Source organism: Botrytis byssoidea (genome assembly GCF_014898295.1).
Source record: "Botrytis byssoidea strain MUCL 94 chromosome Unknown BBYS_001, whole genome shotgun sequence".
Taxonomy (NCBI): Eukaryota; Fungi; Ascomycota; class Leotiomycetes; order Helotiales; family Sclerotiniaceae; genus Botrytis; species Botrytis byssoidea.
Window position 1 is genome coordinate 864,963 of NW_024065842.1, and position 21,872 is coordinate 886,834.

Consider the following 21,872-nt stretch of genomic DNA (forward strand, 5'->3'; position numbering starts at 1 on the left):
TATTTATATAAAGATAGTCTGTACTGTGATAATACTTCTACTTCGACTCAGAAGAGACAAACCAGCAAACCTCTACGTCGTATTGCTACCAGTACTTCATCTTCTATCCCCTTCATCAAGTGGGGCGATATTATCTAAGTCTATATAAGTGGGACTAAAAAGAGTTGGGTGGCTCGAGGGTGGATGCGGATATCATACAGTACAGATGCTACTTATTATATGGGATGGTATGGTACTTGCTTATTAAACTCTTTTTTTGCAGATAAAGGTAAAAGATTATAATAAGTACGAGCGAGTACAGACAGAGGAGAAGGTACTAGGGACTAATATACTACACTACACTAGATACTAGCTCTTCTCTTCCAACATCCCATCCTCATCCTTTCTCACATACACACAACTTCATTTTCCTTCTCTCCCACCACAACTTCCGAGTACATAATCCCCCGATACATATCTCTATATATATTTACTCGGAGAACTGGTAGTGAAATATCTGGGTGCTTCGTTTCTCCTTCTTCTTTTTCTTCTACTTTCTCTTCCCCCATTATATACTACGGCTTTATGCTCTCGGTTTAATTTATCACCTCTTTGATTTTCTCGCGCCGAAGTCATTGTTTATAAGCAGGAAATAATAGTTCTTCTACTTGATTAGCCAATTCAATGATACGTTAAGACTACCTCCACTCAATACGTTCGAGACGTTTCAATCGCCATCCTACTATCCATAGGTACTCAATCATGTTGGGTCAATGCAGTGGGCCTATATGGCAAATCGATGATTTCACAAACTGTGTACAGAGAGAGTAAGTGGAAGCAGTCAGTCTGCTGCCAGGCCGAAGACTAACCGCGAAAAGTTATCTGAAAGTACTGTTTCCGCTAATAGTCATCGGCTTTTCGTTCCTCATCCTAATAACATCTGCGGTCCGCCGGAAAATAAAGTTAAAACAGAAACACAAGTATCGACAACTGCGAACGGGGTCAATTGACCGTACAACGATAAGTGGCAATGGATTCAGTCATCATAATGGGGAGGCAAACGGAAACGAGCACACCGCTGTCGATGAGGAAGACGAAGGGTTGTCGATAAATGGCGGTGGACGATTGGTATTAACGAAAACGACCACTCAAGGATCGGTTGCTGCCATTGATAGTCCCAGAGGCCAGAACACCTTGACAGTTATTGAGCTGCTTGCGATCACGGTAGAACTTGGTATCCAGATCGCAATTTTTGCACTCGGCGCATATGGTTCAAAGGGGGTTGTGGCCGCCACTGCTGGAATCTTTACCTGGACCTATATTTTGATACTTGCAAGTTTGAGATTTGCTTTCTCCAATACGAAATGGAGAGTCCCAAAGATCTGGAATCACACAGCTGCTTTATACACTGCACAATGGCTTTTCTCGCTGGTTATTTTCCGCTCTGTGATCATCCATCCGCGTTCCAGAGCCAGTCAGGGTCTTATCATCTCGGATTTCGTCTTCTCTTCGTTCCTCTTCGGACTCGCAATTACTACACGCAAGGGCAATAAGGCTGTGGTCTTGGAGTGGGAGGGAGATATTCAGCCCTCAAAAGAGCCATTGGCCAGCTTGTTCTCCATTGCTACCTTCGCATGGGTCGATTCTATTGTTTGGCACGGCTATATCAACACCTTCGAAATTGCAGATGTCTGGAATCTGATGCCAAAGGACAAAGCGGCAGCTGTTTTGGCAGACTATAGATTATTCAAAAAGACATCGGCCTTAGTATGGCATTTGATGCGCTACTTTAAAGGTCTTCTTACTATACAGTGTGCTTATGCCGTCTTTTCCGGCCTTTTCAACTTTGCACCTACATTGCTGTTGAAAGCTATTCTTGAATACATCGAAGATCCAGACTCAGCGCCTCGCAATGTCATCTGGTTATACGTCATTCTTCTTGCCTTTACAGATATTCTTCGCTCGCTCGCTGATCAGCAAGCTCTTTGGATTGGTCGCAAGATCTGTATAAGGCTCAGGGCAATCATCATTGGTGAAATCTACGCTAAAGCATTAAGAAGAAAGGCTGCATCAGGAAGTGACTCTGTTCTTGGCGCAAAGAAAGATCTCAAGGATGTAGAGAAGCCTAGCTGGTGGCGAAGATCACTTGGAAAGAAGAAGGGTGAGCAAACTTCTAATGCCGCACAAACTCCACCAGCTACTGCAAGTGGGGCTGGAAAGAAAACAGATGAGCAAGCTAATGTTGGTACCATCATAAATCTCATGTCTGTTGATTCTTTCAAAGTCAGCGAAGTCACTGCGTATCTCCACTTCCTCTTTGCTGCTGCTCCAACCCAATTGATCGTAGCTGTATATCTTCTCTATCGTATCCTCGGAAAGAGTAGTATTCCAGGTCTCGTTGTCATGGCTATTCTTCTCCCTGTGAATATTGGATTCGCTCGTGGCTTTGGAGCTGCCCAGAAAAAGATCATGGCAGCTACCGATAAAAGAATTCACACTACCAATGAAGTCTTAGAGAATATTCGTATCATTAAATACTTTGCGTGGGAAAAACGCTTTACTGATATTGTCAATGATAAGCGAGCTGATGAATTGAAAGCATTACGCTTGAAGTATATCATCTGGGCTTTCGCTGTTGCTGTGTGGAACACGGTGCCGGTAGTTATTACTTTCTTCTCGTTTCTCTATTATACAGTTGGAGAGAAGAAGCCGCTTTATCCTTCCATCGCATTCACAGCTATCTCACTCTTTAACATTCTTCGCGTTCCTCTGGATCAATTGGGCGACATGATCGCTCATGTTCAGGAAAGTCAAGTATCAATCAATCGAGTAGAGGAATTCTTAAACGAAGACGAGACTGAAAAGTACGATCAGCTCTCACACGATAACTTGGATGAGGATGGTAATCAAATGATCGGATTCAAGAATGCTACTTTATCCTGGGGTGGCCAGGAAGCTTTCACTGATGAAGATGTCTCAACTGCATTCCGAATGATGGATTTGAATGTCAAATTCGAAATTGGTCATTTAAACATCATTGCTGGACCCACTGGATCTGGAAAGACATCTCTCCTGATGGCTCTTCTCGGCGAGATGGCTTTAGTCAAAGGAAAGGTGTTCCTACCTGGCGGTTTCAGTCGTGAAGATGTCCGACCCGACCCCGAAACTGGTCTCACCGAAACCGTCGCTTATTGCGCTCAACAGCCTTGGCTCGTGAATGCTAATATCAAGGAAAACATCTTGTTTGCTGCTCCGTTGGACGAACAGAGATACAAGGATGTGATTATTGCTTGCGCTTTAGAACGTGATCTAGACATTCTGGATGATGGCGATGAGACACTTGTCGGCGAAAAGGGCATCAGTCTTTCTGGTGGCCAAAAGCAACGTATCTCTCTCGCCAGAGCTCTTTACTCTAACTCTAAACATGTGCTCCTCGATGACTGTTTGAGTGCTGTGGATTCACATACTGCCAAGTGGATATTCGATAATTGTATTCGGGGTCCATTGATGCTTGATCGTACATGCATCTTAGTCACGCACAATTTATCTCTCTGTGTTCCTCATTCTCGATATGTTGTTTGTCTCGAGAATGGTAAGATCACCGAACAAGGATCCGCAGATAAGGTTATAGCTTCAGGGAAATTAGGAGAGGAAATCACTAAATCACGCCCCGCTTCTGCCCTTCACTCACGAATCACATCTCGAGTCCCTTCTAGCATCGGTGAGGAAAGCAACGAAACTCTTATCGAGGACCAATCTGCAAATGGTAAGCCAGACAATGCAAATGCAAGACCAAAGGCAAAGAAATCCAAGGAAAAGAAAAACGCTATGGCCGAAACAAAAGCAGAGGGTGGTGTCAAATGGAGAGTCCTCGTGTTGTATTTGAGAGCCATGGGTCCTTGGTGGTTCTGGGTTCTCGCTGTAATGGTTTTTGGAGTCCAACAAGTTGGTGCTCTTGGGGCCAATATATGGATTAAGCAATGGGCAAATCAGTAAGCTATGAAACGTGCACTTTTCAACTATCGAATTATGCTAACGAAACTATAGATATGATGTTGAAGCTGTCCGAACCAAATATCACTTATCCGCAAACAATTACATTGGCAATACTATCTCTACCATTCAAGTCGCGAGCTCAAAGTTATCTCAAGTTCAACCATATTTCGACCCTAACAAGACTTCGATTGTGGCAAAGTTCGCTCCAGATGTTGATGTTGGATATTATCTCGGAGTTTATGCTATGATTGGTATCGCATGCATGCTGATTGCCCTCTTCAGAGACTTCTGGCTCTTCTTTGGTTCTCTTACCGCAAGTTGGAGAATCCATGAGAATTTGATGAAAGCCGTCACTCGAGCAAAATTTAAGTTCTTTGACTCGACTCCATTAGGTCAACTTATGAATCGATTTAGTAAGGATCTGGAAGCTGTTGATCAAGAAGTCGCACCCATCGCCATTGGAGTTATGTCCTGTGCCTTGGCTATCATTGTAACGGTCGCTTTGATCACTGCTATCACCCCTGGCTTCTTGATTGCAGGTGTATTCATCAGTGCCATGTACTTCTTTGTTGGAAAATTCTATCTTCGATCATCAAGAGATTTGAAGAGAATCGAATCAATTCAAAGAAGTCCATTGTTCCAGCAATTTGGAGAGACGCTCAACGGAGTTACCACTATCCGAGCTTATGGTGATGAGAAAAGATTTGTTCGAGACAACATGTTACGAATCAACACTCACAGTCGACCATTTATTTATCTATGGGCAGCAAATCGATGGCTATCATTCAGAATTGACTTGGTCGGTGATCTCGTCGCGTTTTTCGCAGGAGCATTCATTGTCAGTAGCATCGGTACTATCGATGCTGGTTCGGCTGGTCTTTCCCTGAGTTATGCTATCAGTTTTACGGAGAACGTTCTTTGGATGGTACGACTTTATTCTATGAATGAACAAAATATGAACTCTGTAGAGCGAATCAAGGAGTATCTTGATGTCGAGCAAGAAGCAGCGGAGTATATTGAAAAAACTGAGCCTGCCAAAAACTGGCCAAGTCAAGGGTCTGTGGAATTCATTAATTACACTACAAGATATAGGGAAGATTTGGATCCTGTATTACGAAATGTCAGTTTCAAAATCCGACCTTTGGAAAAGGTTGGTATCGTTGGTCGCACAGGTGCAGGAAAGAGTTCTCTTGCCCTTGCCCTATTCCGTGGTCTTGAGGCCGAGGAGGGAAAGATTTTGATTGATGAAGTTGATGTTGGTCTTATTGGGCTTCGTGATCTTCGTGAGAGAATAACTATCGTACCACAAGATCCAACCCTTTTCACAGGTACCATTCGAAGTAATTTAGATCCTTTCAACCTCTTTACAGATGAAGATATCTTTACAGCTTTACGAAGAGTTCATTTGATTGGACCAGTAGGAACATCGACAGCTCCTTCCACACCAGGTATCTCACGACCACCATCTATTGAATCATCATCAGGCTCTACAACCACCAACAAGAATATCTTCTTGAACCTCAATTCTACCGTCACAGAATCAGGAAACAATCTCTCACAAGGTCAACGACAACTTCTTTGTTTAGCTCGCGCTTTACTTAAACAACCTAAGGTTCTCATGATGGATGAAGCTACTGCTTCTATTGATTATACCACGGATGCCAAAATTCAAGAAACGATAAGAGAACTCAAGAGTACGATTATCACAATTGCGCATCGTTTGCAAACAATTGTGGATTATGACAAGGTGTTGGTACTGGATAAGGGAGAGGTGGTCGAATATGCTCATCCGCATGAGTTGCTGAAAAAGGAAGGGAAGGATGCGATTTTTAGAGGGATGTGTGAGACGAGTGGGGATTTGGACGGGTTGAAAGAGGCGGCGAAGAAGGCTTGGGAGGCAAAAAGATTGGTGGATGATGAGTAGAGAGATGGGGGGGGGGACGTGAAAAGGAAGGAAGAATGCAGTATAGTGAGAGCATTTTGGAGAAAGGGGAAGAACTATACATAATTTTTTTCTTTCTGTTGTGGTAAATAAATAAATAAATAAATGCATTGGGACTTTGACATTTTGTAGATGGATTGTTGGGCTTGGTTGGTTATTTGCATTTGGCATCGGTGGGTGGCGGAAAATCACTTATTGGTGCTGCTGTGAGTAGATGAGGTTGTGGTTGTGGTTGGGGAAGGTTCAGCAAGGTACATATTTTATTTTTATTAAAGGAGAGAGAGAGGGGGAGAGAGAGAGAGAGAATGATGAATAAATAAATAAGTATTGAAATCAGAACTTTTTATATTTTTAATGTCACTGAGTGCTTGAGCCCTGTTGGTTGATTGGTTGGTTGGTTGGTTAGTTGCGCTTCTGACTCCGTTTCTGGGTCTAGGGAGTATGTGAATGAGTATGTGAGTGAGTAAATAAATATCTGTATGTATGTATGTACGTATATCCTCTGTTCTGTCTATATACTATACTTGAATATAATTGTAAGCAAGTGAGATCGGGAGAGTTTTTTTTGATTCTTGTCCTTGTCTGCGTCTGAGGCAGAAGGGGGAGAAAGACGAAGGGGGGATGGAGAGCTATTACTACCTACCTACCTAGGTAGGTAATATATAAATAATACTTACTATATAATTGCTACAACAGCACACTTGAAATAGCTTTTGATAGCATAGCGTTCAGTAGTATCCACATGATTATAATCACAATTACCCTCACAATCACAACGCAAATCCAATCTTTATCAAATATTTCTTTACAAATTGTACAATAAGTGCCTGCTTTTTATATCTCATGCTACTATCAGAATTCATGCAATGCAGTCCCAAAAAGTACACCCATCCCCATCCCCAACCTATCCGCACCTATTGTTACATTACACAAAGATCATAGTCAGTATGTAGATAAAATGATATTGTCTCTTTCATCTACACATCTTTCATCTCCGAAACCCGTCCCAATTTTCCTATCAACCACCAATCCTAAATCATTTTGCTTTACTTTTATGTAATCAAGCGTACAAGAAGAAATTGAAAGATATGAAAAGGGATTTCCTTATCCCATGATCATGCCCTTCATGCCGGCCATATCACCCTCCTTTGCAGCGATCTCAAAATATCCGTAGATGATACTGGGAAAGTGTTAGTTGATTGTATTCGGTAATATTGAAGTGAATGTACTTACGTGACAGCCAACAAAATACCAGTACCAGAGCCGAGAGCTCCCATCAAATCACTACCAACAGAGAGGGCACCAATGCAAGCACCACCAAATGCGGCAGCAGTAGGAATAATGCGCTTCAACTCCTTGTACATGCTTTGTTCTCTGTGACCAGCCATGACAAGTCCTTGATCCTTGAGTTGCTTAGCAACGTCTCTTGGGCCGGAACCGGAAACTTCAATCCAAGTCTTGGAGAAGATGGCACATGCGACAAGCATGTAAACAATGTAGACAGCAGTGTGGATTGGGTCGAGAAGAGCATCGGTGAAGTTCAAAGGTGGGGACATGTAGTATGCGATACCGGAAGTAGCGAAAAGTTGTGCTGAACCCTCCTTTGCCTCCCAAACGCCGAAAAGTTGGACAAGCAAGTTCTCAGAAAATCGGGAGTACAACATCTGGGAGATAAGGAAGACGTTGGAAGAGAGAGCGGATTGAAGCATAATTGGCATGTTGGAGGTGTAGAAAAGACGAACTGGGTAAGAACCACGAGCACCACGTTGGCGGGAAGATTTGACTGGGATTTCAACGCGGAAACCTTGGAGGTAGATAACAGTTGCGAAAACGACGATGGTAGCCAAAAGGTTCATGATGTTGGGGAGTTGTTGCCTATAGAAAGCCTCTTGGAGAGCACGTTGCTTGTTTGGCCATGTCAAAAGCAAGTGGAAGAGTGCGATAACGGCACCTTCGAATTCTGGGCCACGACCGGTGTTGATGGTAGTGGGAGAGAATGCTTTCCAGATGATAGACTCGCAGATGTTGGTAGCGATGAAGAGGGAGATACCACTTCCAAGACCGTATCCCTTTTGGAGGAGCTCATCGAGGAGAATGACAATCAAACCAGCAACAACCAATTGAAGGATGAGAAGGCAGACGACACCAGCACCGAGATCGGATGGTTGACCGTACAATCCAGTGAAGACATAAACAGTAGCTTGACCCATTGACAAGATAATAGCGAAGAGCTTTTGCGCGGTTTGATACAACTCGCGATCAGCCTTCAAGTCAAGATCAACATCAATCAAATGGGTACCAGCAAGAAGTTGGAAAACCATTCCGGAGGAGATAATTGGTGTAATACCCAATTCCATCAAAGTACCTCTGTTACTTGCCAACATCATTCTCAACCAGTATAAAGGATCAGAGGTATCTGAGGACACAATACCATACAATGGCATTTGGCTCATAACCAAGAATATCAATAGTGTCAAACCCGTCCACATCAATTTTTGGTTGAATGGGACCTTTGTCTCGGGTTGCTGAACCTCGGGGAGGAACGGCGAGAAGGGTTTGATGAGATCGAGGAATCGAACTATGAGGATACATTGTCAGTATTTTGCAATTGATTGTGGGAAGAAATTTGAAGTTTTAGAAGCTCATCCACACTTATGACGACGAGCTGTGAACGAATAATAGAAATAACTTACGGCCACTCATCTTGGCGGTTTAATATCTGAAAACCTCACAGAAGTGGAAAAAAGGAATGAGAAGAAGAGTTAAAGAATGGCACGTTGGCACTGTGCTCTGCTATTTGAATAAATGTCGCAGATTGTGAAGTGTTGACAGGAATAATAATCCGAACAGATCTCAAAGCTTGGGGTTAATTCAAGGTGGTGGCACTAGTAGATTTTGGGACTGGTGCCTTAATGTAAAGATGTGGCCTTTGGGTGCATGGAGATGAGTCAGCAAAGGGTAGAGCTTCACTAGTGTCAATCCGTACCCCTTTTATGCAAGATGTTGAGAACAGATGAAAATATGAGATGAGTAAGAATTTGTTATGATTTATTCATACTGGTGTACTTTGTATGGGTCATTTATATGATCATATGTCTATTCAAGACACATCTCCAACTTCAAAATCGGGAATCAAATATTCTACATTGGCGGCCTTAAAAAAGCCATTGAGCTCTCACCGACAATGGTAGTAGCAACCAATTGTCTTCACAAAAGTAATAGAATTTTTCTTCCAATACCCAAACTATGAGTAGTCTGAGTTCTGATCAAGAATTCACAGAAGTTTCATGGCTTATAGTCAACTCAGGTACGATGAACATAATGCTACCAAAGCATTGATTATTCAATCATATACAAAGTGAATTGCAATGCTTTCATTGTCCATTAGTTCATCTAAACGTATTTTGATACAATCATGATCATAATCTGTAACCAAGAAGTGCCAGTGCCATCCATTGAAGTCAAGATCGAATCCCTCCCATTTATACATTTTTAACCCAGACCATCTATCATCTTGCATTACCGCTCCCATCCGCTCTAACCCCCTGTCCTCTGCCCCCAAAAGCGTCAACGTTGCCTTCCCTTCTTTGTCCCTCTACCAAGCTATTCTCGCCAACCAACCCTCTGGCCACTTCCTCACACAAAACTTTCTCGCCTCATCTGTGAAAAGTATCCACATACCGAAAGCCAACGGCAAGAAGAAATACTCCACTGGAATTGGGCTACTGTTGATTGCAGACGCCAATCCTGGTATGTAGAGGAATATGAATATAACGACGAGGGCGAAAAGTATTGCCGGGAATAGCCAGAGATTTTGTGTTGCTTTATTGAATGCAGGTGGTTGTTGGAAAATTGAGAGGCGACGGGTACGAGTTGCCTGGATTTTTGGTTAGCTAGGAAGGACATGAGAAGATAAAGTAAGAAGAGTAAGGGAAAATGGATAAAGCGAAGAAAAACGACTTACCATCAGATTAAACCACTGCATAATAACCAAATTGACAAAATAAATACTACTCGCCACAGCCAACACTTGCTGTACATACTCATCACTCAAATGAGGCGGGTACTTTCCATATCCCAACCACAAGATCGAAAATGTAACTCCTCTCCGTTGACAATACCAATAAGACATTGCAAACGACGCAATGGCTTGTTGTACACCCAGAAAGATGTAGGCGTGGAACAACAATTTCCAATCGACCAGCTTATCTTTCTTGACATCTCTCGGTTTCCTCAAAAGTACATCGGCTTCCGGTTGTTCATAAGCAAGAACTGTGGCACCAGCACAATCTGTGAGACAACAAATCATAATCATGAGGAAAGAGCTCAGGATTTGAGGAAGACCTAGAATGACGTTGGTAATGATGGGGAGGAATTCGCAGAAGGTTCCTGCGGGAAGAAGGTAGATGATAGTTTTCTTGAGGTTGTCAAAGACTACACGACCATATTTGACGGCTTCGACAACGGCACCGAAAGAATCGAGAAGGACCATATCGGCAGCCTCAATGGCAATATCCGAGCCACTTCCGAGAGCGATACCAATGTCGGCGGCCTTTAGAGATGGAGCATCGTTGACTCCGTCGCCCGTCATACCTACAATATTTTCGCGTTTTTGAAATTCTATATTCGTGTTAGTCATATGCAAAATAGTTCGGGAGACAAATTTGAGAATATACCTTTGACGATGCGTAGCTTTTGCTCAGGAGTAGTACGTGCGAAAACAATCTCTTCATATTGACAAAGTTGATCCCATTGATTGTCGTTCAAACTCATCAAATCCGGACCGCTCAGAGCTATCGATCTCGCGTCTCCGTGCTTAGAGTCCACGTCTTTCTCAGACATGACACCACTTGAAATGCTTTTTGGGGTCTCTATACCGTTTCTGCTGAGCTTAGAAACATCGTGAATCATCTCAGAAGGGGTAGTGATGATGCCACATTCAATAGCAATAGCTTGAGCTGTGAGTTTGAAATCACCAGTGACCATGAAAATTCGGATACCAGCTCTTCTTAGAACCTTGACTACCTCTAGAATTTCATCTCGAGGAGGATCAACGATGCCAACAAGTCCCACTAAAGTCAAATCGCTGCCAGCCTGTCGCACAATCTCGGCCTCAAAAGTGTTATTTTCGGGCCTATGCTGTTTTTGGTGGCCTGGAAGCACTTTTCTTGCAAGTAGAATCACCCTCTTTCCCTGACTTGACCATTTGTTTTTTATCTCTTCAATAGACGCCTTCTTCTCCGGGTTCATCGGGTACACATGTCCATCTTCACCAACGTATTTAGTACAGCGCTCCACTAGAATGTCTGGGGCTCCTTTAATAGTCAACAGAAGATCATCATCTCTCCATTCGGCTAGCTCCTCAGGCGATACCGCAAGTCTCAAGCCCTCGGGGTCAGATAGCCTCAGAGTCCTGATCATGAATTTGTTCTTGCTGTTGAATGCTAGCTCGAAAGTCTTTCTCCATAAAGTATGCAATTGTCGAACCTCTCCAAATGTCTCTGATAGTCGAAGAACTGCCTGATCTGTCGCATCTCCTGCAATCTTCCTTTCCGCGAGAGGAAGATTGAGCGTAGCAGCATCGAACTCGCCAGCATTGCATAAACCTGCAAGGGATCGCAGTTGAGCCACGGAATTGATAGTCTTGCCATTGAGATTTTGGAACTCAACAGCTTGCTCAGGTGTCATTGTTTTCTCTGCGATTGAACACTCGGTTGCAAACATTTTGTTCTGAGGAGACAATTAGCTGGAAGATTCCTAGGAATATATAAGGACGAGTGCCAGTAATGTCACCTTTGTTAATGTTCCAGTCTTATCCGAGCAAATAACTGATACAGCTCCCAAAGTCTCGACAGTCTTTAGGGATTTGCATAAGACCTGGTTGCTCTTCATTATATTCGCCGTAATGGTCAGGGAAGCGGTTAGTGCGATGGGCAAACCCTCAGGAATAAATGCGACTGCCACTGTTACGATGTCTGCGGTAAAAATTTCTTAGCCAAAAACCCCTTCTAGTTCCTAGCGATGAACCAGATAAGTGAGAGAAGGAAAAGCTACATACCAATAATCAACCCAGCAGTGGAAATCCAGTCAGGGTGGGAGTGTCTCAACCATGCAGACCAACAGACAATGACAACTATGTTGAAGAATATCATGATGGAACAGATGATTATGATAAACCTCAAGATTTCCTTTTGCAGTGTCGTCATGCCTGTCTTCGGCGTATTGGTCAATTTAGCAATCTTTCCGAAGACCGTCTTGTCTCCCGTGCTCACAGTGACTCCTATCGCGCTTCCGGAGATGCAATGAGTTCCCTGCATACCAATATTGTGCGTTTCCAGGTAATTGAGGTCTGTATTTTCGACTGAACCAGCAATAGGTTGCGATTCGCCAGTCAAGATGGAGCGATCAAATTTAGCATCGGATGATATTTCAACGAACCGAACATCTGCAGGTAGCTTGTTACCGGCCTTTATATAAAGTATGTCACCGGGAACTAGATCAACTGCGGCAAGTTCTACGCGGTTGCCATTGCGGAGGACAAAGCAGTCGTCGGGAAGCATGCCGGAGATAGATGCCATCGTCCGAGATGACGACCAATCTTGCCATGCATTGAATAGTGCTTGAATGACGAATACAGCATAAAGTACGATTGCAAGAGCAAGATTTGCCTGTGCCGGATTTGGTTTTCCTAATGGTTCATAGGTGATAGTAACCAAAATACCACCAATCAGCAAGACCGATCCAAATCCACCGAATAGATATCCAAAAACTAGAGCATAAAACGATTAGAGGAGGTTCCAAGTAAATGAGAGCATAGATGAGTTGCCAATAGACATGAAGTTAAACCTACCCCTCGAGAACAAGTTTGAAGGTGGCTTTGAAGGCATGTTCTTTCCAAATTCTTTTGTCTTAACCTCAACCTGTTCTTTCAAGAGACCTTGAGCAAGTGATGTCTCCAACATATTTACAACATCGTCTGTCGACAAAGTATGCCACTCCAAATCACCAAGCTCAGCTGCAGCGCCCTTCTTTGCACGGTCTGCATCGACTCGCTGTTTTTCTTTAGTTTCCTCAATGGCAAAAGAGACTGTGCGGTAAGTAATTGGCAGAGCAGTTGCTGGATCGATGGAAACTCTGCGGCGCCTTGAGCTTGTGGTTGATAGCTGCGAGTTATTTGTGGCTGTCCGAGTCATTCTAGGGAGTGTATTTATTTGTCTGCCCGTCTCTTCATCTCGTGCGCCGAATCTGATTCGGGCTTCGGGTCTAGGTTGGACGTGAAAGATTTCATCGTCGTGGTCCTCAAGTGAGGTAGGCGCGGATTTTTCGTCCATGTTATTGATCTTCAGAGTATCGTAGTGGTGGTCTTGTAGGGGTTGCGGATTAAAAGTTTTGCAGATGTGTTGTTGTTACAGAAATGTCTTGCTAATGCGAAACTGCCACTTGAGTGGGTATGAAGTACAGCTGCAAAGCAGAAGAGCTCTTGGAGTCGTACCACTTATTGGATGTTCAACGATAAAAAGAAGTGAATATAAGTGATCATGGGAAGAAGGGTGGAAGAAATTGATGCTACCAAAAACATAAACGGTTTGGGGATGTCAAGCAATCCAACGACTTCGAATGATTTGAATTGTTGAGGGAGGTTAACAACAACTTTAAGTAGATCAGAAGAGCAAGCACCAAAAGACTTAGGAGATACAGCAACAAACAAGCTCGAGTAGGTATGGCAAGCAGATGGGGCAGTGCCAAATTATTTTTTGTTTCCAAAAGACTAGTTGATGGATACAAACCTACCTTGTCCCAATTTTTTTGTATAGAAAAAAATGAATTGTCCTACCAGAGGTTGTGGCGTAAGCGCGGGAGCATATACAAATTTTCTGATTGTGATATATATCGCGCGGAACAATTTCGCATCTCATGAGAATGATATAGATAGGTGGGTAGTAGCACAAGCTGTTTCCACCACACAGCTACCTACAGATAATACAAATTCACTTGCATTCCAGAAACCAAAGCCGAATGTAGTCAAGATCTGTAACTTCAAGGCGCATCTGGAAGCCTGTCAATCTTGACAGCAACGTAATAAAATTGAAACCACCCATGCAAGCGGTAGCCAATCTCTGCAATTTAGACGTTGTATCAAATCGCTCATATAAAAATCGTATTCATTCGTTGTTGAATTGTTATGTATGTGGTCTTTGTAGTGAAAATCCGATCCAAGTCCGCTGGTCAACGTTAGGTTAGCTGCGAAAATGAGATCTGGGAAATAAATCCCTCATGGAACGAACAGGGCCTCCTTGCTCGATTGATTGATTGTTAAAAAGATGCCACGAGGAATTCGATTGGTTGCTTTCATTGTGTGATATAAAGGATACTGCTAATAGTTATGTCGTACGACACACCGAGATTTGTATTTCAAGAACTTGAAATATATATCGAGCTGTGTAGTAATCATTGAAGATATATTTAAAAACAGTCTGTTAAGAAGGACGTTTGCGGGGCGCTTTCCCTTGTCATTCGCGTTCAAATCAAGCTTTGTGAGAGCACGTTATAAGCTCGAGTAAATTGCTGGGGTTCTGGGTTGGCACGGTTGTTGTCTAAATTCCATGTGGGTGTAACAAGTTGTAAATGCCATATCAAGGGGCAAAGCAGGTTGACATGTTGAATCCCGTGTACTAGGTTCTTGGTACGTAAATACCTAGTAGTCCCTCGTTGTTAGCAGTGCACTCTCCTCCCACATCTAACAAGTCGTAAATTTCCTCATGCTATCGAAGCCGCCTTGAATTGACAAATTAAATAGTCAAACTTTCGTTATCGGATTACCAGATAGATGGGCTCCAATCAAGACACGGGATGTAAATGTCGATAATATATACCTAGTAGCTGAGAAAACATTGCAGGATTGAAACAAGTGAGACAATTTTCCACAGCCAGCTCCTGTTTTTTTTTAAAAAAATATTTTTTTCTTGAAAAATTTGTTGGCCCATGTTCAATGGTCTCCATCTTATCAATTTTTGGGAACTCAAAAGCTTTCGACGAACCCATTGAAATTAAACTCACAGCCCAGAACAAGTTGTTGAAATGATCTGATGTGAGTTCGTTCTCGTGTGTACACAAAAAAGTGCTCCACGAAGTACTACCACTCGAGGTACAGCCGGCGTGGGAAATTCTACGTTTGTAGTAGTTCCTAATCTCCGTTTTGATGTGCAGCATCAAGTACAACCAGGAGTCTTACTAACAGCCTCGCGTAAGATGTCAGGTTACTCTTGGTTTTATTCTCGTCGATTTTTCGTAAGGCTGGATCTTGGCTACAATTTTGATAATGGTCATGTTACCAAAGATCTGTCACGACTTCTGAAAGCTACCAAAGTATACTGCTGGCCTGGCGTGGGGGTTGGAGATCTGCGTCATTTATGTCTGTGGGCACAGCATTTGGTGCCTCTCAAGTAGCAAATGACGATGTGCCACCACCCCTTTCGCTATCGTGACAGGACCTACCAGTTACCCCATTTTTCTGCAGCTTCTTCACCATTCGTCGATGGGCGCGGGTTGTAGAATGCACTTGCCATTGACCTTCTGTCATAACGACGACATGACATATTTCACATTTCTTTGGCACCCAACGGGCTTTGCTCTGGGAGTGTTGCAAAGGCTTTTCGGGATTTAGAAATTCACCAGCTAAAGCTGACATTTCACTTGGTGATGGCAGCTTGCTGCCAAGAAGAAATTCTTGGGTAATATCAACAGCAGGGCCTGACACATTCTCCAACCATGATGATACATCTGTTCCATCGAGGAGATATAATCTATCGAGGGCGTTCGTTTGAACAAGACTTGGTATCAATTTCAGACTGATCCATCGAATCTGTCTTTTTGCATATTGTCGAGTGGCTGCCTTCATTTTTTCTAGCGAATCATCGTGGAGAGCATCCAGCTTTTTGGGATCTCTGTCCTCCCACTCAAGGGCGCGTAGGTACAGCTCAAATTCCTTCCAGCCGATAGAGGCCCATATTCCACGAGAAAGATCAAGATCAATACCACCACGAATGAATTCTTGTCGAATTGTCTCCATAGACTTGACTTCGTCCAATAGGCCAACATCAATCATCTTATCGACTCGTTTGTCAAGCCTCGATTTGAGAGTATCTGATTTCGCATGAACCCAAAATAGCAATGGTGAGCCTATGCTAAATGCGTCTGGATGATCCGATGTACCGTCCGAGGAAGCCTGGGCCATGGCCTTGGTCTCTTTCTGCTCTTTATAAATGTCGGAGGCTTTCTTTCCACTTGTTAAGAATATCTGCAGCGACGTCTGAATCTTACGCCGGTCATTAGGATGCCACTGCGCAGCCATGATAGGATCAACTTCCCTCAATCGATCCAGTATTTGTTCTGTGGGTGCATCGAGTATTGGGAATCGTTTGGATAATTCCTCTATGGAGAGCTGTTGATTATCCTGCCCTACCCCAGAACCTTTCCCGGAAGAAACGAGCTCATGTTCAAATAGAAGAGACTGTGTATAATAGTGCGTTCCGCCTACTACAATAGGTAATCGTCCCCTGGATCGAATTTCCTGAATTATCTGGCTTGCGCGATCCTTGAATGTCCCCACCGTCCATGTTTCCGCATCCAGGGGAATGAATCCTAGCAAGTGGTGTGGAACACCATTCTGTTCTTCGACAGTGACCTTGTTTGTAATGATAGGTAAACCTTCATACATTTGCACAGCATCACCATTTATTATTTCGCCATTAAATCGTTTTGCGAGGTCGATAGCCAACTGTAGAATGATCAATTAGCCGTCGTTCTCAATGACAAACTTCTAGACCCACTTGTGATTTTCCAGTACCAGTTGCACCGAGAACAAATATCAAGGGATTCTTAGGAGCTGCACGAGCCATTGTTAGAAATTTCCTGTATTTGTTGTGTGTTTGGCGTAACATCAGGAAGAACTTAATTACATGACGGCACCGGTACAGCCAAAAAGATTTGGTATTCATATTAGTGGGGTTAGCCTTGTCAGCCTAGCCTGCAAGGCTACACCCACAGTCGAAATTAGTTGCCCGCCAAGGGCATTTTGAATCACCCAGGTATTGGACCTGAAAGTTGTGAGAACCAAGATGATCATCCGGAGCGGGTATATGCATAGGTAGGTAGCTGACAGAACAACGAAAATTGTAAAGGGGTGGTGAAATGATTGAATTGCAATAATTGAATGTAAATTAATTTGATTGACTGGCAAAAGGCCCTCCTATGCCATCCATGGATACCTGTAAATGCTCAATATGCAGCCCTGAACACCTTGCTAAGAATATCCAACAGCTGAAAATCCCTTACGATACAATGTCCTCAAGAATATTTTCCAATTCCTCCTTTCTAAAAGGTACAAATAGTACCTCTGTCCCCAGAGCATCTTTTCTACTCTCTATCATCTGGTGATCATGAAATCTAAGAAAGGATTAGCTATCATCATATATCGATCGGACGACTATAAACTTACTCTTTCAACAACGTTCTGAAATTCATTTCATTACTGCAAATGAACTCCTCAACAGCTTTCTGGTATAGCACCCTGTATTCTACACCAGGCTCACTCTTCCTACTAGCAGCTCCATGTACGCCATCTTCATCGTCATCATTATGCTCACCTACGAGGTTTTCATCCATAGTTGCAAGTTGTTCCCCTACCAAGACTCTGAAAAGATTCTTTGCATTCTCAGGCAAACTCTTGAGCACAAAGCTTACACCTCCTTTACCCCCTACTTTGCGTCCGCTCCTCCCCAGAAGTTCATGTACTTCATCTACAACGTCGACTTCTACTGTGTAAGGTAGAAAAGTTGTACAATCGTGAAATAGAAAGTTGAAGGCTGAGCGAAGCGAACTATCCCAAAGCAAATGGAAGGAAGGGTGATCTACAGACACGACTAGATGCACCTGCGGGTGAGAACTCAAACGTGAGAGTATCGTTTGGGATGCAGGGCGACGAAGAGCAGATCCGTCGAGAGAATGGATTATTAAAGTCACATGTTGACTTTTGTCTCCATCAAGTATATTCGTGAGATTTTCAAGCATTTCTGCGGGCTGTGAACCTATTTTCGTGCCATGACCAAAGATAGAACAGGCTATTGTATTCAAAAGCTCTCGAATTGTGAGATTTTGTACATAACCATTCACCACGACTATTCTCTGCCGAGAATGATTAGTCATGGTGTTATAGATGTGTTCAGCAAATTTGAGAAGAAGAGACCTTTTTGAACCCCAACCATAAACACAAATGTTGAAGTCCTGGCCGAGCTCAAATTGCCATTGGTTGAAAGATTTGGCATGTACATCTTGGAGAAAGTTCATATCATCTTCGTGCTGGTCTTTGTAGCTCCGAGCAAGACTGAAGTATTCTTCGTGATCTAGTAATGCCAGAGAAGATAGATTGGAATTCGCAGTTTTGGACCTCCCTGGCCTATTTTGAGAGAAGTATAATTCGTGAGCTGTAAGGTCCTGAGGTGGTGTCAATGATCTTTGCCGAGCCTTTGTTCCTTTCAATTGCCCCCGTCCACGCTTAGAGGGAGTAGAAGGTTCGCGTAGATCTTCCGATACTTGAATTGTATCGCCGTTGCCTATCCTGACTTCGCCATCTTCGTCTGAATCATATATCTGGTTCGCAATGTCCTCTTCCTCATCATCATTGTCGCTATTGAGGCCTAATACTGTACGTTCAATAAGGGTTCTAGTACTCTTCCTTCTGGCCGAGCGATCAATGTTGCGTCGAAGGCGTGGAGTTTCATCTGTCCCAGTTATACCTTTGACTTTGATAGGCGTTGCGAATAATTTGTCGCCATACCGTGAGGACTTGGGGGTAGATTGACTCTGAGCTTTGATTGGGCTTAAGGTAGGACGACTCGGTGACCTATCAGCCTTCGACTGCGATTCTGGTAGCGTAGCATTATTGTTGTTGAGATTTATTTCTCTGTCTTCCTCCGAATCTTCTGAGCCGATAATGTTCTCTTTTTCCCCTGTAGGAGATTGACTTGCAATATTGTTGTTTGATGAAATAACGTCCTCGGATTGATGATGTACTTCTGCCGATATTCGATTACTTGATCGAGTTCGTTTCACATGAAGGTCGTTGTTGCCTCTTGTTCTTTCCTTCTCGTCTTGTTGTTTTCTTTTCATCGCGAGCTTGAAGGTTGATCTCTATCCGGACAGGCATTTGGATGGAGACAAATTTATGTGTTAATTAAGGGATTTACTACCTTGAAATAGCCTTGATCATCAATTGCCCAATTAGATGCTAAGGACATCAGTGAATTCCATGTCAGGGCAAGGCTTAAACGCGGGGAACCGCGGTTGCGGTTGCGGTTGCCTGGCATATTCGCGTCCGATCTAATCCTTGTAAGTAAACAAAAAGGGTTCAGGCACTAATTGTGCTTTCCAAAGGAAGTTTATGGATGTACTGTGTGAATGCTTTTAATAGTCTTGATAACCAACTTCTCGAATTATTAATTGGTGGAAATTCTATAGCCATTGATTGTTTATCAACTTCTTCCAATTTGCTACCTTAGTTATGCTCAACTGGTGGTTGGGAAGGCCAGATGGTGCCGAGCGCGTTGCAGGTATAAACTTATCATAATTTGAGTATATAGAAGATATAAAATGCTTACACTTCATAGGCGCAGACCCTGAGATAGATGCACCGGAGACTCCAGCCCCGGTCTTTGCTGCTCGCGCACTCAAAAGTGCGTTCTTTGGTACACCTGGCCTTCCTCAAGACGATACACTATATGGACTCGAAAAGGAGGACGATCCAATAGCAGGCAGAGATAATCGGCTGCCACATTATCTATCAGCTTCCCCAACGAAACCACCAGGAATACTAATGACCCCTGGAACTGCGGCGACTCGAAGAAAGACTGTGTCTTTCGGATCAGATGTCGATGATAACGAAGGAAAGGACAGGCCACAGAAAATTGTTGGCAGGGCACCAACACCAGGGAAAGCCCTCAATTCATGGATCGCCCAACCGGAAGAACTATCACAGCCAAGCAGAAAGACCTCGCTTTTGAAAACTTTAGAAGACTCTCGTGGATCGGACAGTGCATTCAAAAAGCGCAATCAACCTTCTACCACCTCTTCGACACTATCCAATTCGGCTTTGACCAAGGCGAAGGATGTAAAAACACGAAAGGACACGAAGGAACCGAAAAATTCACGATCAAATGATGTGCAGCTGGCGAAAGAATCAGTGTCTGGAGTCGACAGTGATGCAGATATTACGATTGACATCAACGATCCTCGGTCCCAATCTGGCAAATTCTGGAAATCTGAATTTCAAAAGTACCACGATGAGGCACAGATTCAAATGAAGAAGTTAGTAGGGTACAAGCAGCTCGCAAAGTCTTATGCGAAGAAAAAAGATGCAGAAGCTCTCGATCTCGCAGAAAAACTGAAGGAAGAGCAAGCCAAGGTTGCCTCAATGGAAAACAATATCACTGAGTTAATGTCGCAGATTGCAGCAGATGGGAAAGCCAAAGGAGATACTTCACCGGCACTCATGAGGGAACTTGCTCGTCAGACTGCCTTGGCTTTTCAATATCGCGTCCAAGTCGAAGAATTTCGCAAAGCTATGGAAGGGGATGGAAGTCTTTCGGCAGCTGTCCCAAAGACTGAAATGAGGAGTGCGAAGAATGAATCCAGAGACACGGCCTCCACCCAAAATGAATTAGAGCAAGCCTTAGAAGCTTTAGCCACCGCCGATAGAACTGTTTCTAAGCTTAAAGGGGAAAACATCAAGCTTTCACAAGATTTGCAACATTCTGAACTGCGGTTCCAGAAGCATACAGAAAGCTGGGAGAAGCGTTTAAAGCTCGTAGAAGGACAACGCCAGAAGAAAGAGGATCGCTTAAAGGCTCTTCAAAAAGATTACGATCACATGAAGCAAACGGCAAAGAGTTCAAGACGCGACGCAGAGCAGCTCTTGAGAAAGCGTCATGATCAAGTAGTGGAACTTAAGAAAGAAATCGCATCCTTGAAAGGCGAACAATCGACTATAAAAGATGCGGAACAGGCTCTTCACATAAAGTCCATCGAATACGATACAATGGTCGATGCATACGAGAAGGAGATAGCCAAATTGAGAGAATTTGTTCGTGGTTCTACCTATGACGAAGTAACAGGATCGGGCTATGATTTGTTCCGAACCAGAAGCCATCCAACTGAGAAGTCACATGCTTTTACAAGTAATATTCCAGTCTTGAGTCATTCTATTGCACGGCCATCCAAAACAGTTGCCTCTACCAAACCTACTCATTTTGAAGCATCTACTGATATCACACAACGATCATCACATGCAGCCTTATCTGAGATTACTAACCTTGCATCTATGGAACAATATGCTTTCCAGAAATCGAAGAAGGTTGATTATACTCCTCTCGCCAATCGATATGCGGATCTTTCCCTCGATTCATCAGATATAAACTTGCAAGCCGAAGTCCCATCCTTGCCTCTTCTTCATACACGAACTAGTCGCGAGAGGTGTCTAGACAGTCCTAGACCAAAGATATATAACATTCCCTCAAGTCCTCCTAAAGCTACAGTGTCTCGATCCAGAGCTGTTGACCAGTTGAAGTCAAACAATGAACGTGGGGTACCTCGTCCGACCACTATTGCATCGAGCCGGAGATCCAGTCCATCAAAGTGTGCCTTGCCTCCAGATAGAGTTGCAGCTGCCAAAGCAAGGCTAGCCCTGAAGAATGCCGAGAAAAGAAGAGCTCAAGCATTAGGGACAAACAGCATTCGATAATTCTAGTCCGTTTTGAGTGTTGTATCACATTACAAATTTGGAAGTGGGAATACTGATTCTACTTGAATCCATGTGAAGTATGATTCTTGGCGTTTATTAATGGCAATACCAACGGGATGGCATTGGCGTTACATTGTGTTAGCAAAATTTGTACCTTAATAC

The 21,872-nt window shown here is 43.4% G+C and overlaps 6 protein-coding genes across 6 annotated transcripts; 2 read left to right on the forward strand and 4 right to left on the reverse strand.

The window, feature by feature from the left end:
* The first annotated feature begins 326 nt into the window (after positions 1 to 326).
* Positions 327 to 6,261, forward strand: EAE97_000260 (uncharacterized protein). The gene is made up of 3 exons (XM_038870770.1): positions 327 to 806; positions 858 to 3,971; positions 4,027 to 6,261. Exons 1-3 carry the CDS (start codon positions 742 to 744, stop codon positions 5,897 to 5,899), a joined length of 5,052 nt encoding a protein of 1,683 aa, XP_038738131.1. The 5' UTR covers positions 327 to 741; the 3' UTR covers positions 5,900 to 6,261.
* Positions 6,262 to 7,021: 760 nt separating this feature from the next.
* On the reverse strand, positions 7,022 to 8,620 carry EAE97_000261 (uncharacterized protein; the record flags this gene model as incomplete). Its single annotated transcript, XM_038870771.1, has 3 exons — positions 7,022 to 7,097; positions 7,151 to 8,495; positions 8,611 to 8,620. The coding sequence occupies 3 exons, from the start codon at positions 8,618 to 8,620 to the stop codon at positions 7,022 to 7,024; spliced, it is 1,431 nt and encodes a 476-aa protein (XP_038738132.1).
* An 892-nt stretch (positions 8,621 to 9,512) lies between these two features.
* On the reverse strand, positions 9,513 to 13,248 carry EAE97_000262 (uncharacterized protein; the record flags this gene model as incomplete). The annotated part of the gene is made up of 6 exons (XM_038870772.1): positions 9,513 to 9,794; positions 9,882 to 10,537; positions 10,594 to 11,647; positions 11,711 to 11,892; positions 11,976 to 12,686; positions 12,768 to 13,248. 6 exons carry the CDS (start codon positions 13,246 to 13,248, stop codon positions 9,513 to 9,515), a joined length of 3,366 nt encoding a protein of 1,121 aa, XP_038738133.1.
* Positions 13,249 to 15,356: 2,108 nt separating this feature from the next.
* EAE97_000263 (uncharacterized protein) lies at positions 15,357 to 16,815 on the reverse strand (the record flags this gene model as incomplete). Its single annotated transcript, XM_038870773.1, has 2 exons — positions 15,357 to 16,694; positions 16,747 to 16,815. The coding sequence occupies 2 exons, from the start codon at positions 16,813 to 16,815 to the stop codon at positions 15,357 to 15,359; spliced, it is 1,407 nt and encodes a 468-aa protein (XP_038738134.1).
* A 432-nt stretch (positions 16,816 to 17,247) lies between these two features.
* On the reverse strand, positions 17,248 to 19,084 carry EAE97_000264 (uncharacterized protein; the record flags this gene model as incomplete). The annotated part of the gene is made up of 2 exons (XM_038870774.1): positions 17,248 to 17,362; positions 17,415 to 19,084. The coding sequence occupies 2 exons, from the start codon at positions 19,082 to 19,084 to the stop codon at positions 17,248 to 17,250; spliced, it is 1,785 nt and encodes a 594-aa protein (XP_038738135.1).
* Positions 19,085 to 19,475: 391 nt separating this feature from the next.
* On the forward strand, positions 19,476 to 21,710 carry EAE97_000265 (uncharacterized protein; the record flags this gene model as incomplete). Its single annotated transcript, XM_038870775.1, has 2 exons — positions 19,476 to 19,524; positions 19,582 to 21,710. 2 exons carry the CDS (start codon positions 19,476 to 19,478, stop codon positions 21,708 to 21,710), a joined length of 2,178 nt encoding a protein of 725 aa, XP_038738136.1.
* Between the last annotated feature and the right edge of the window lie 162 nt (positions 21,711 to 21,872).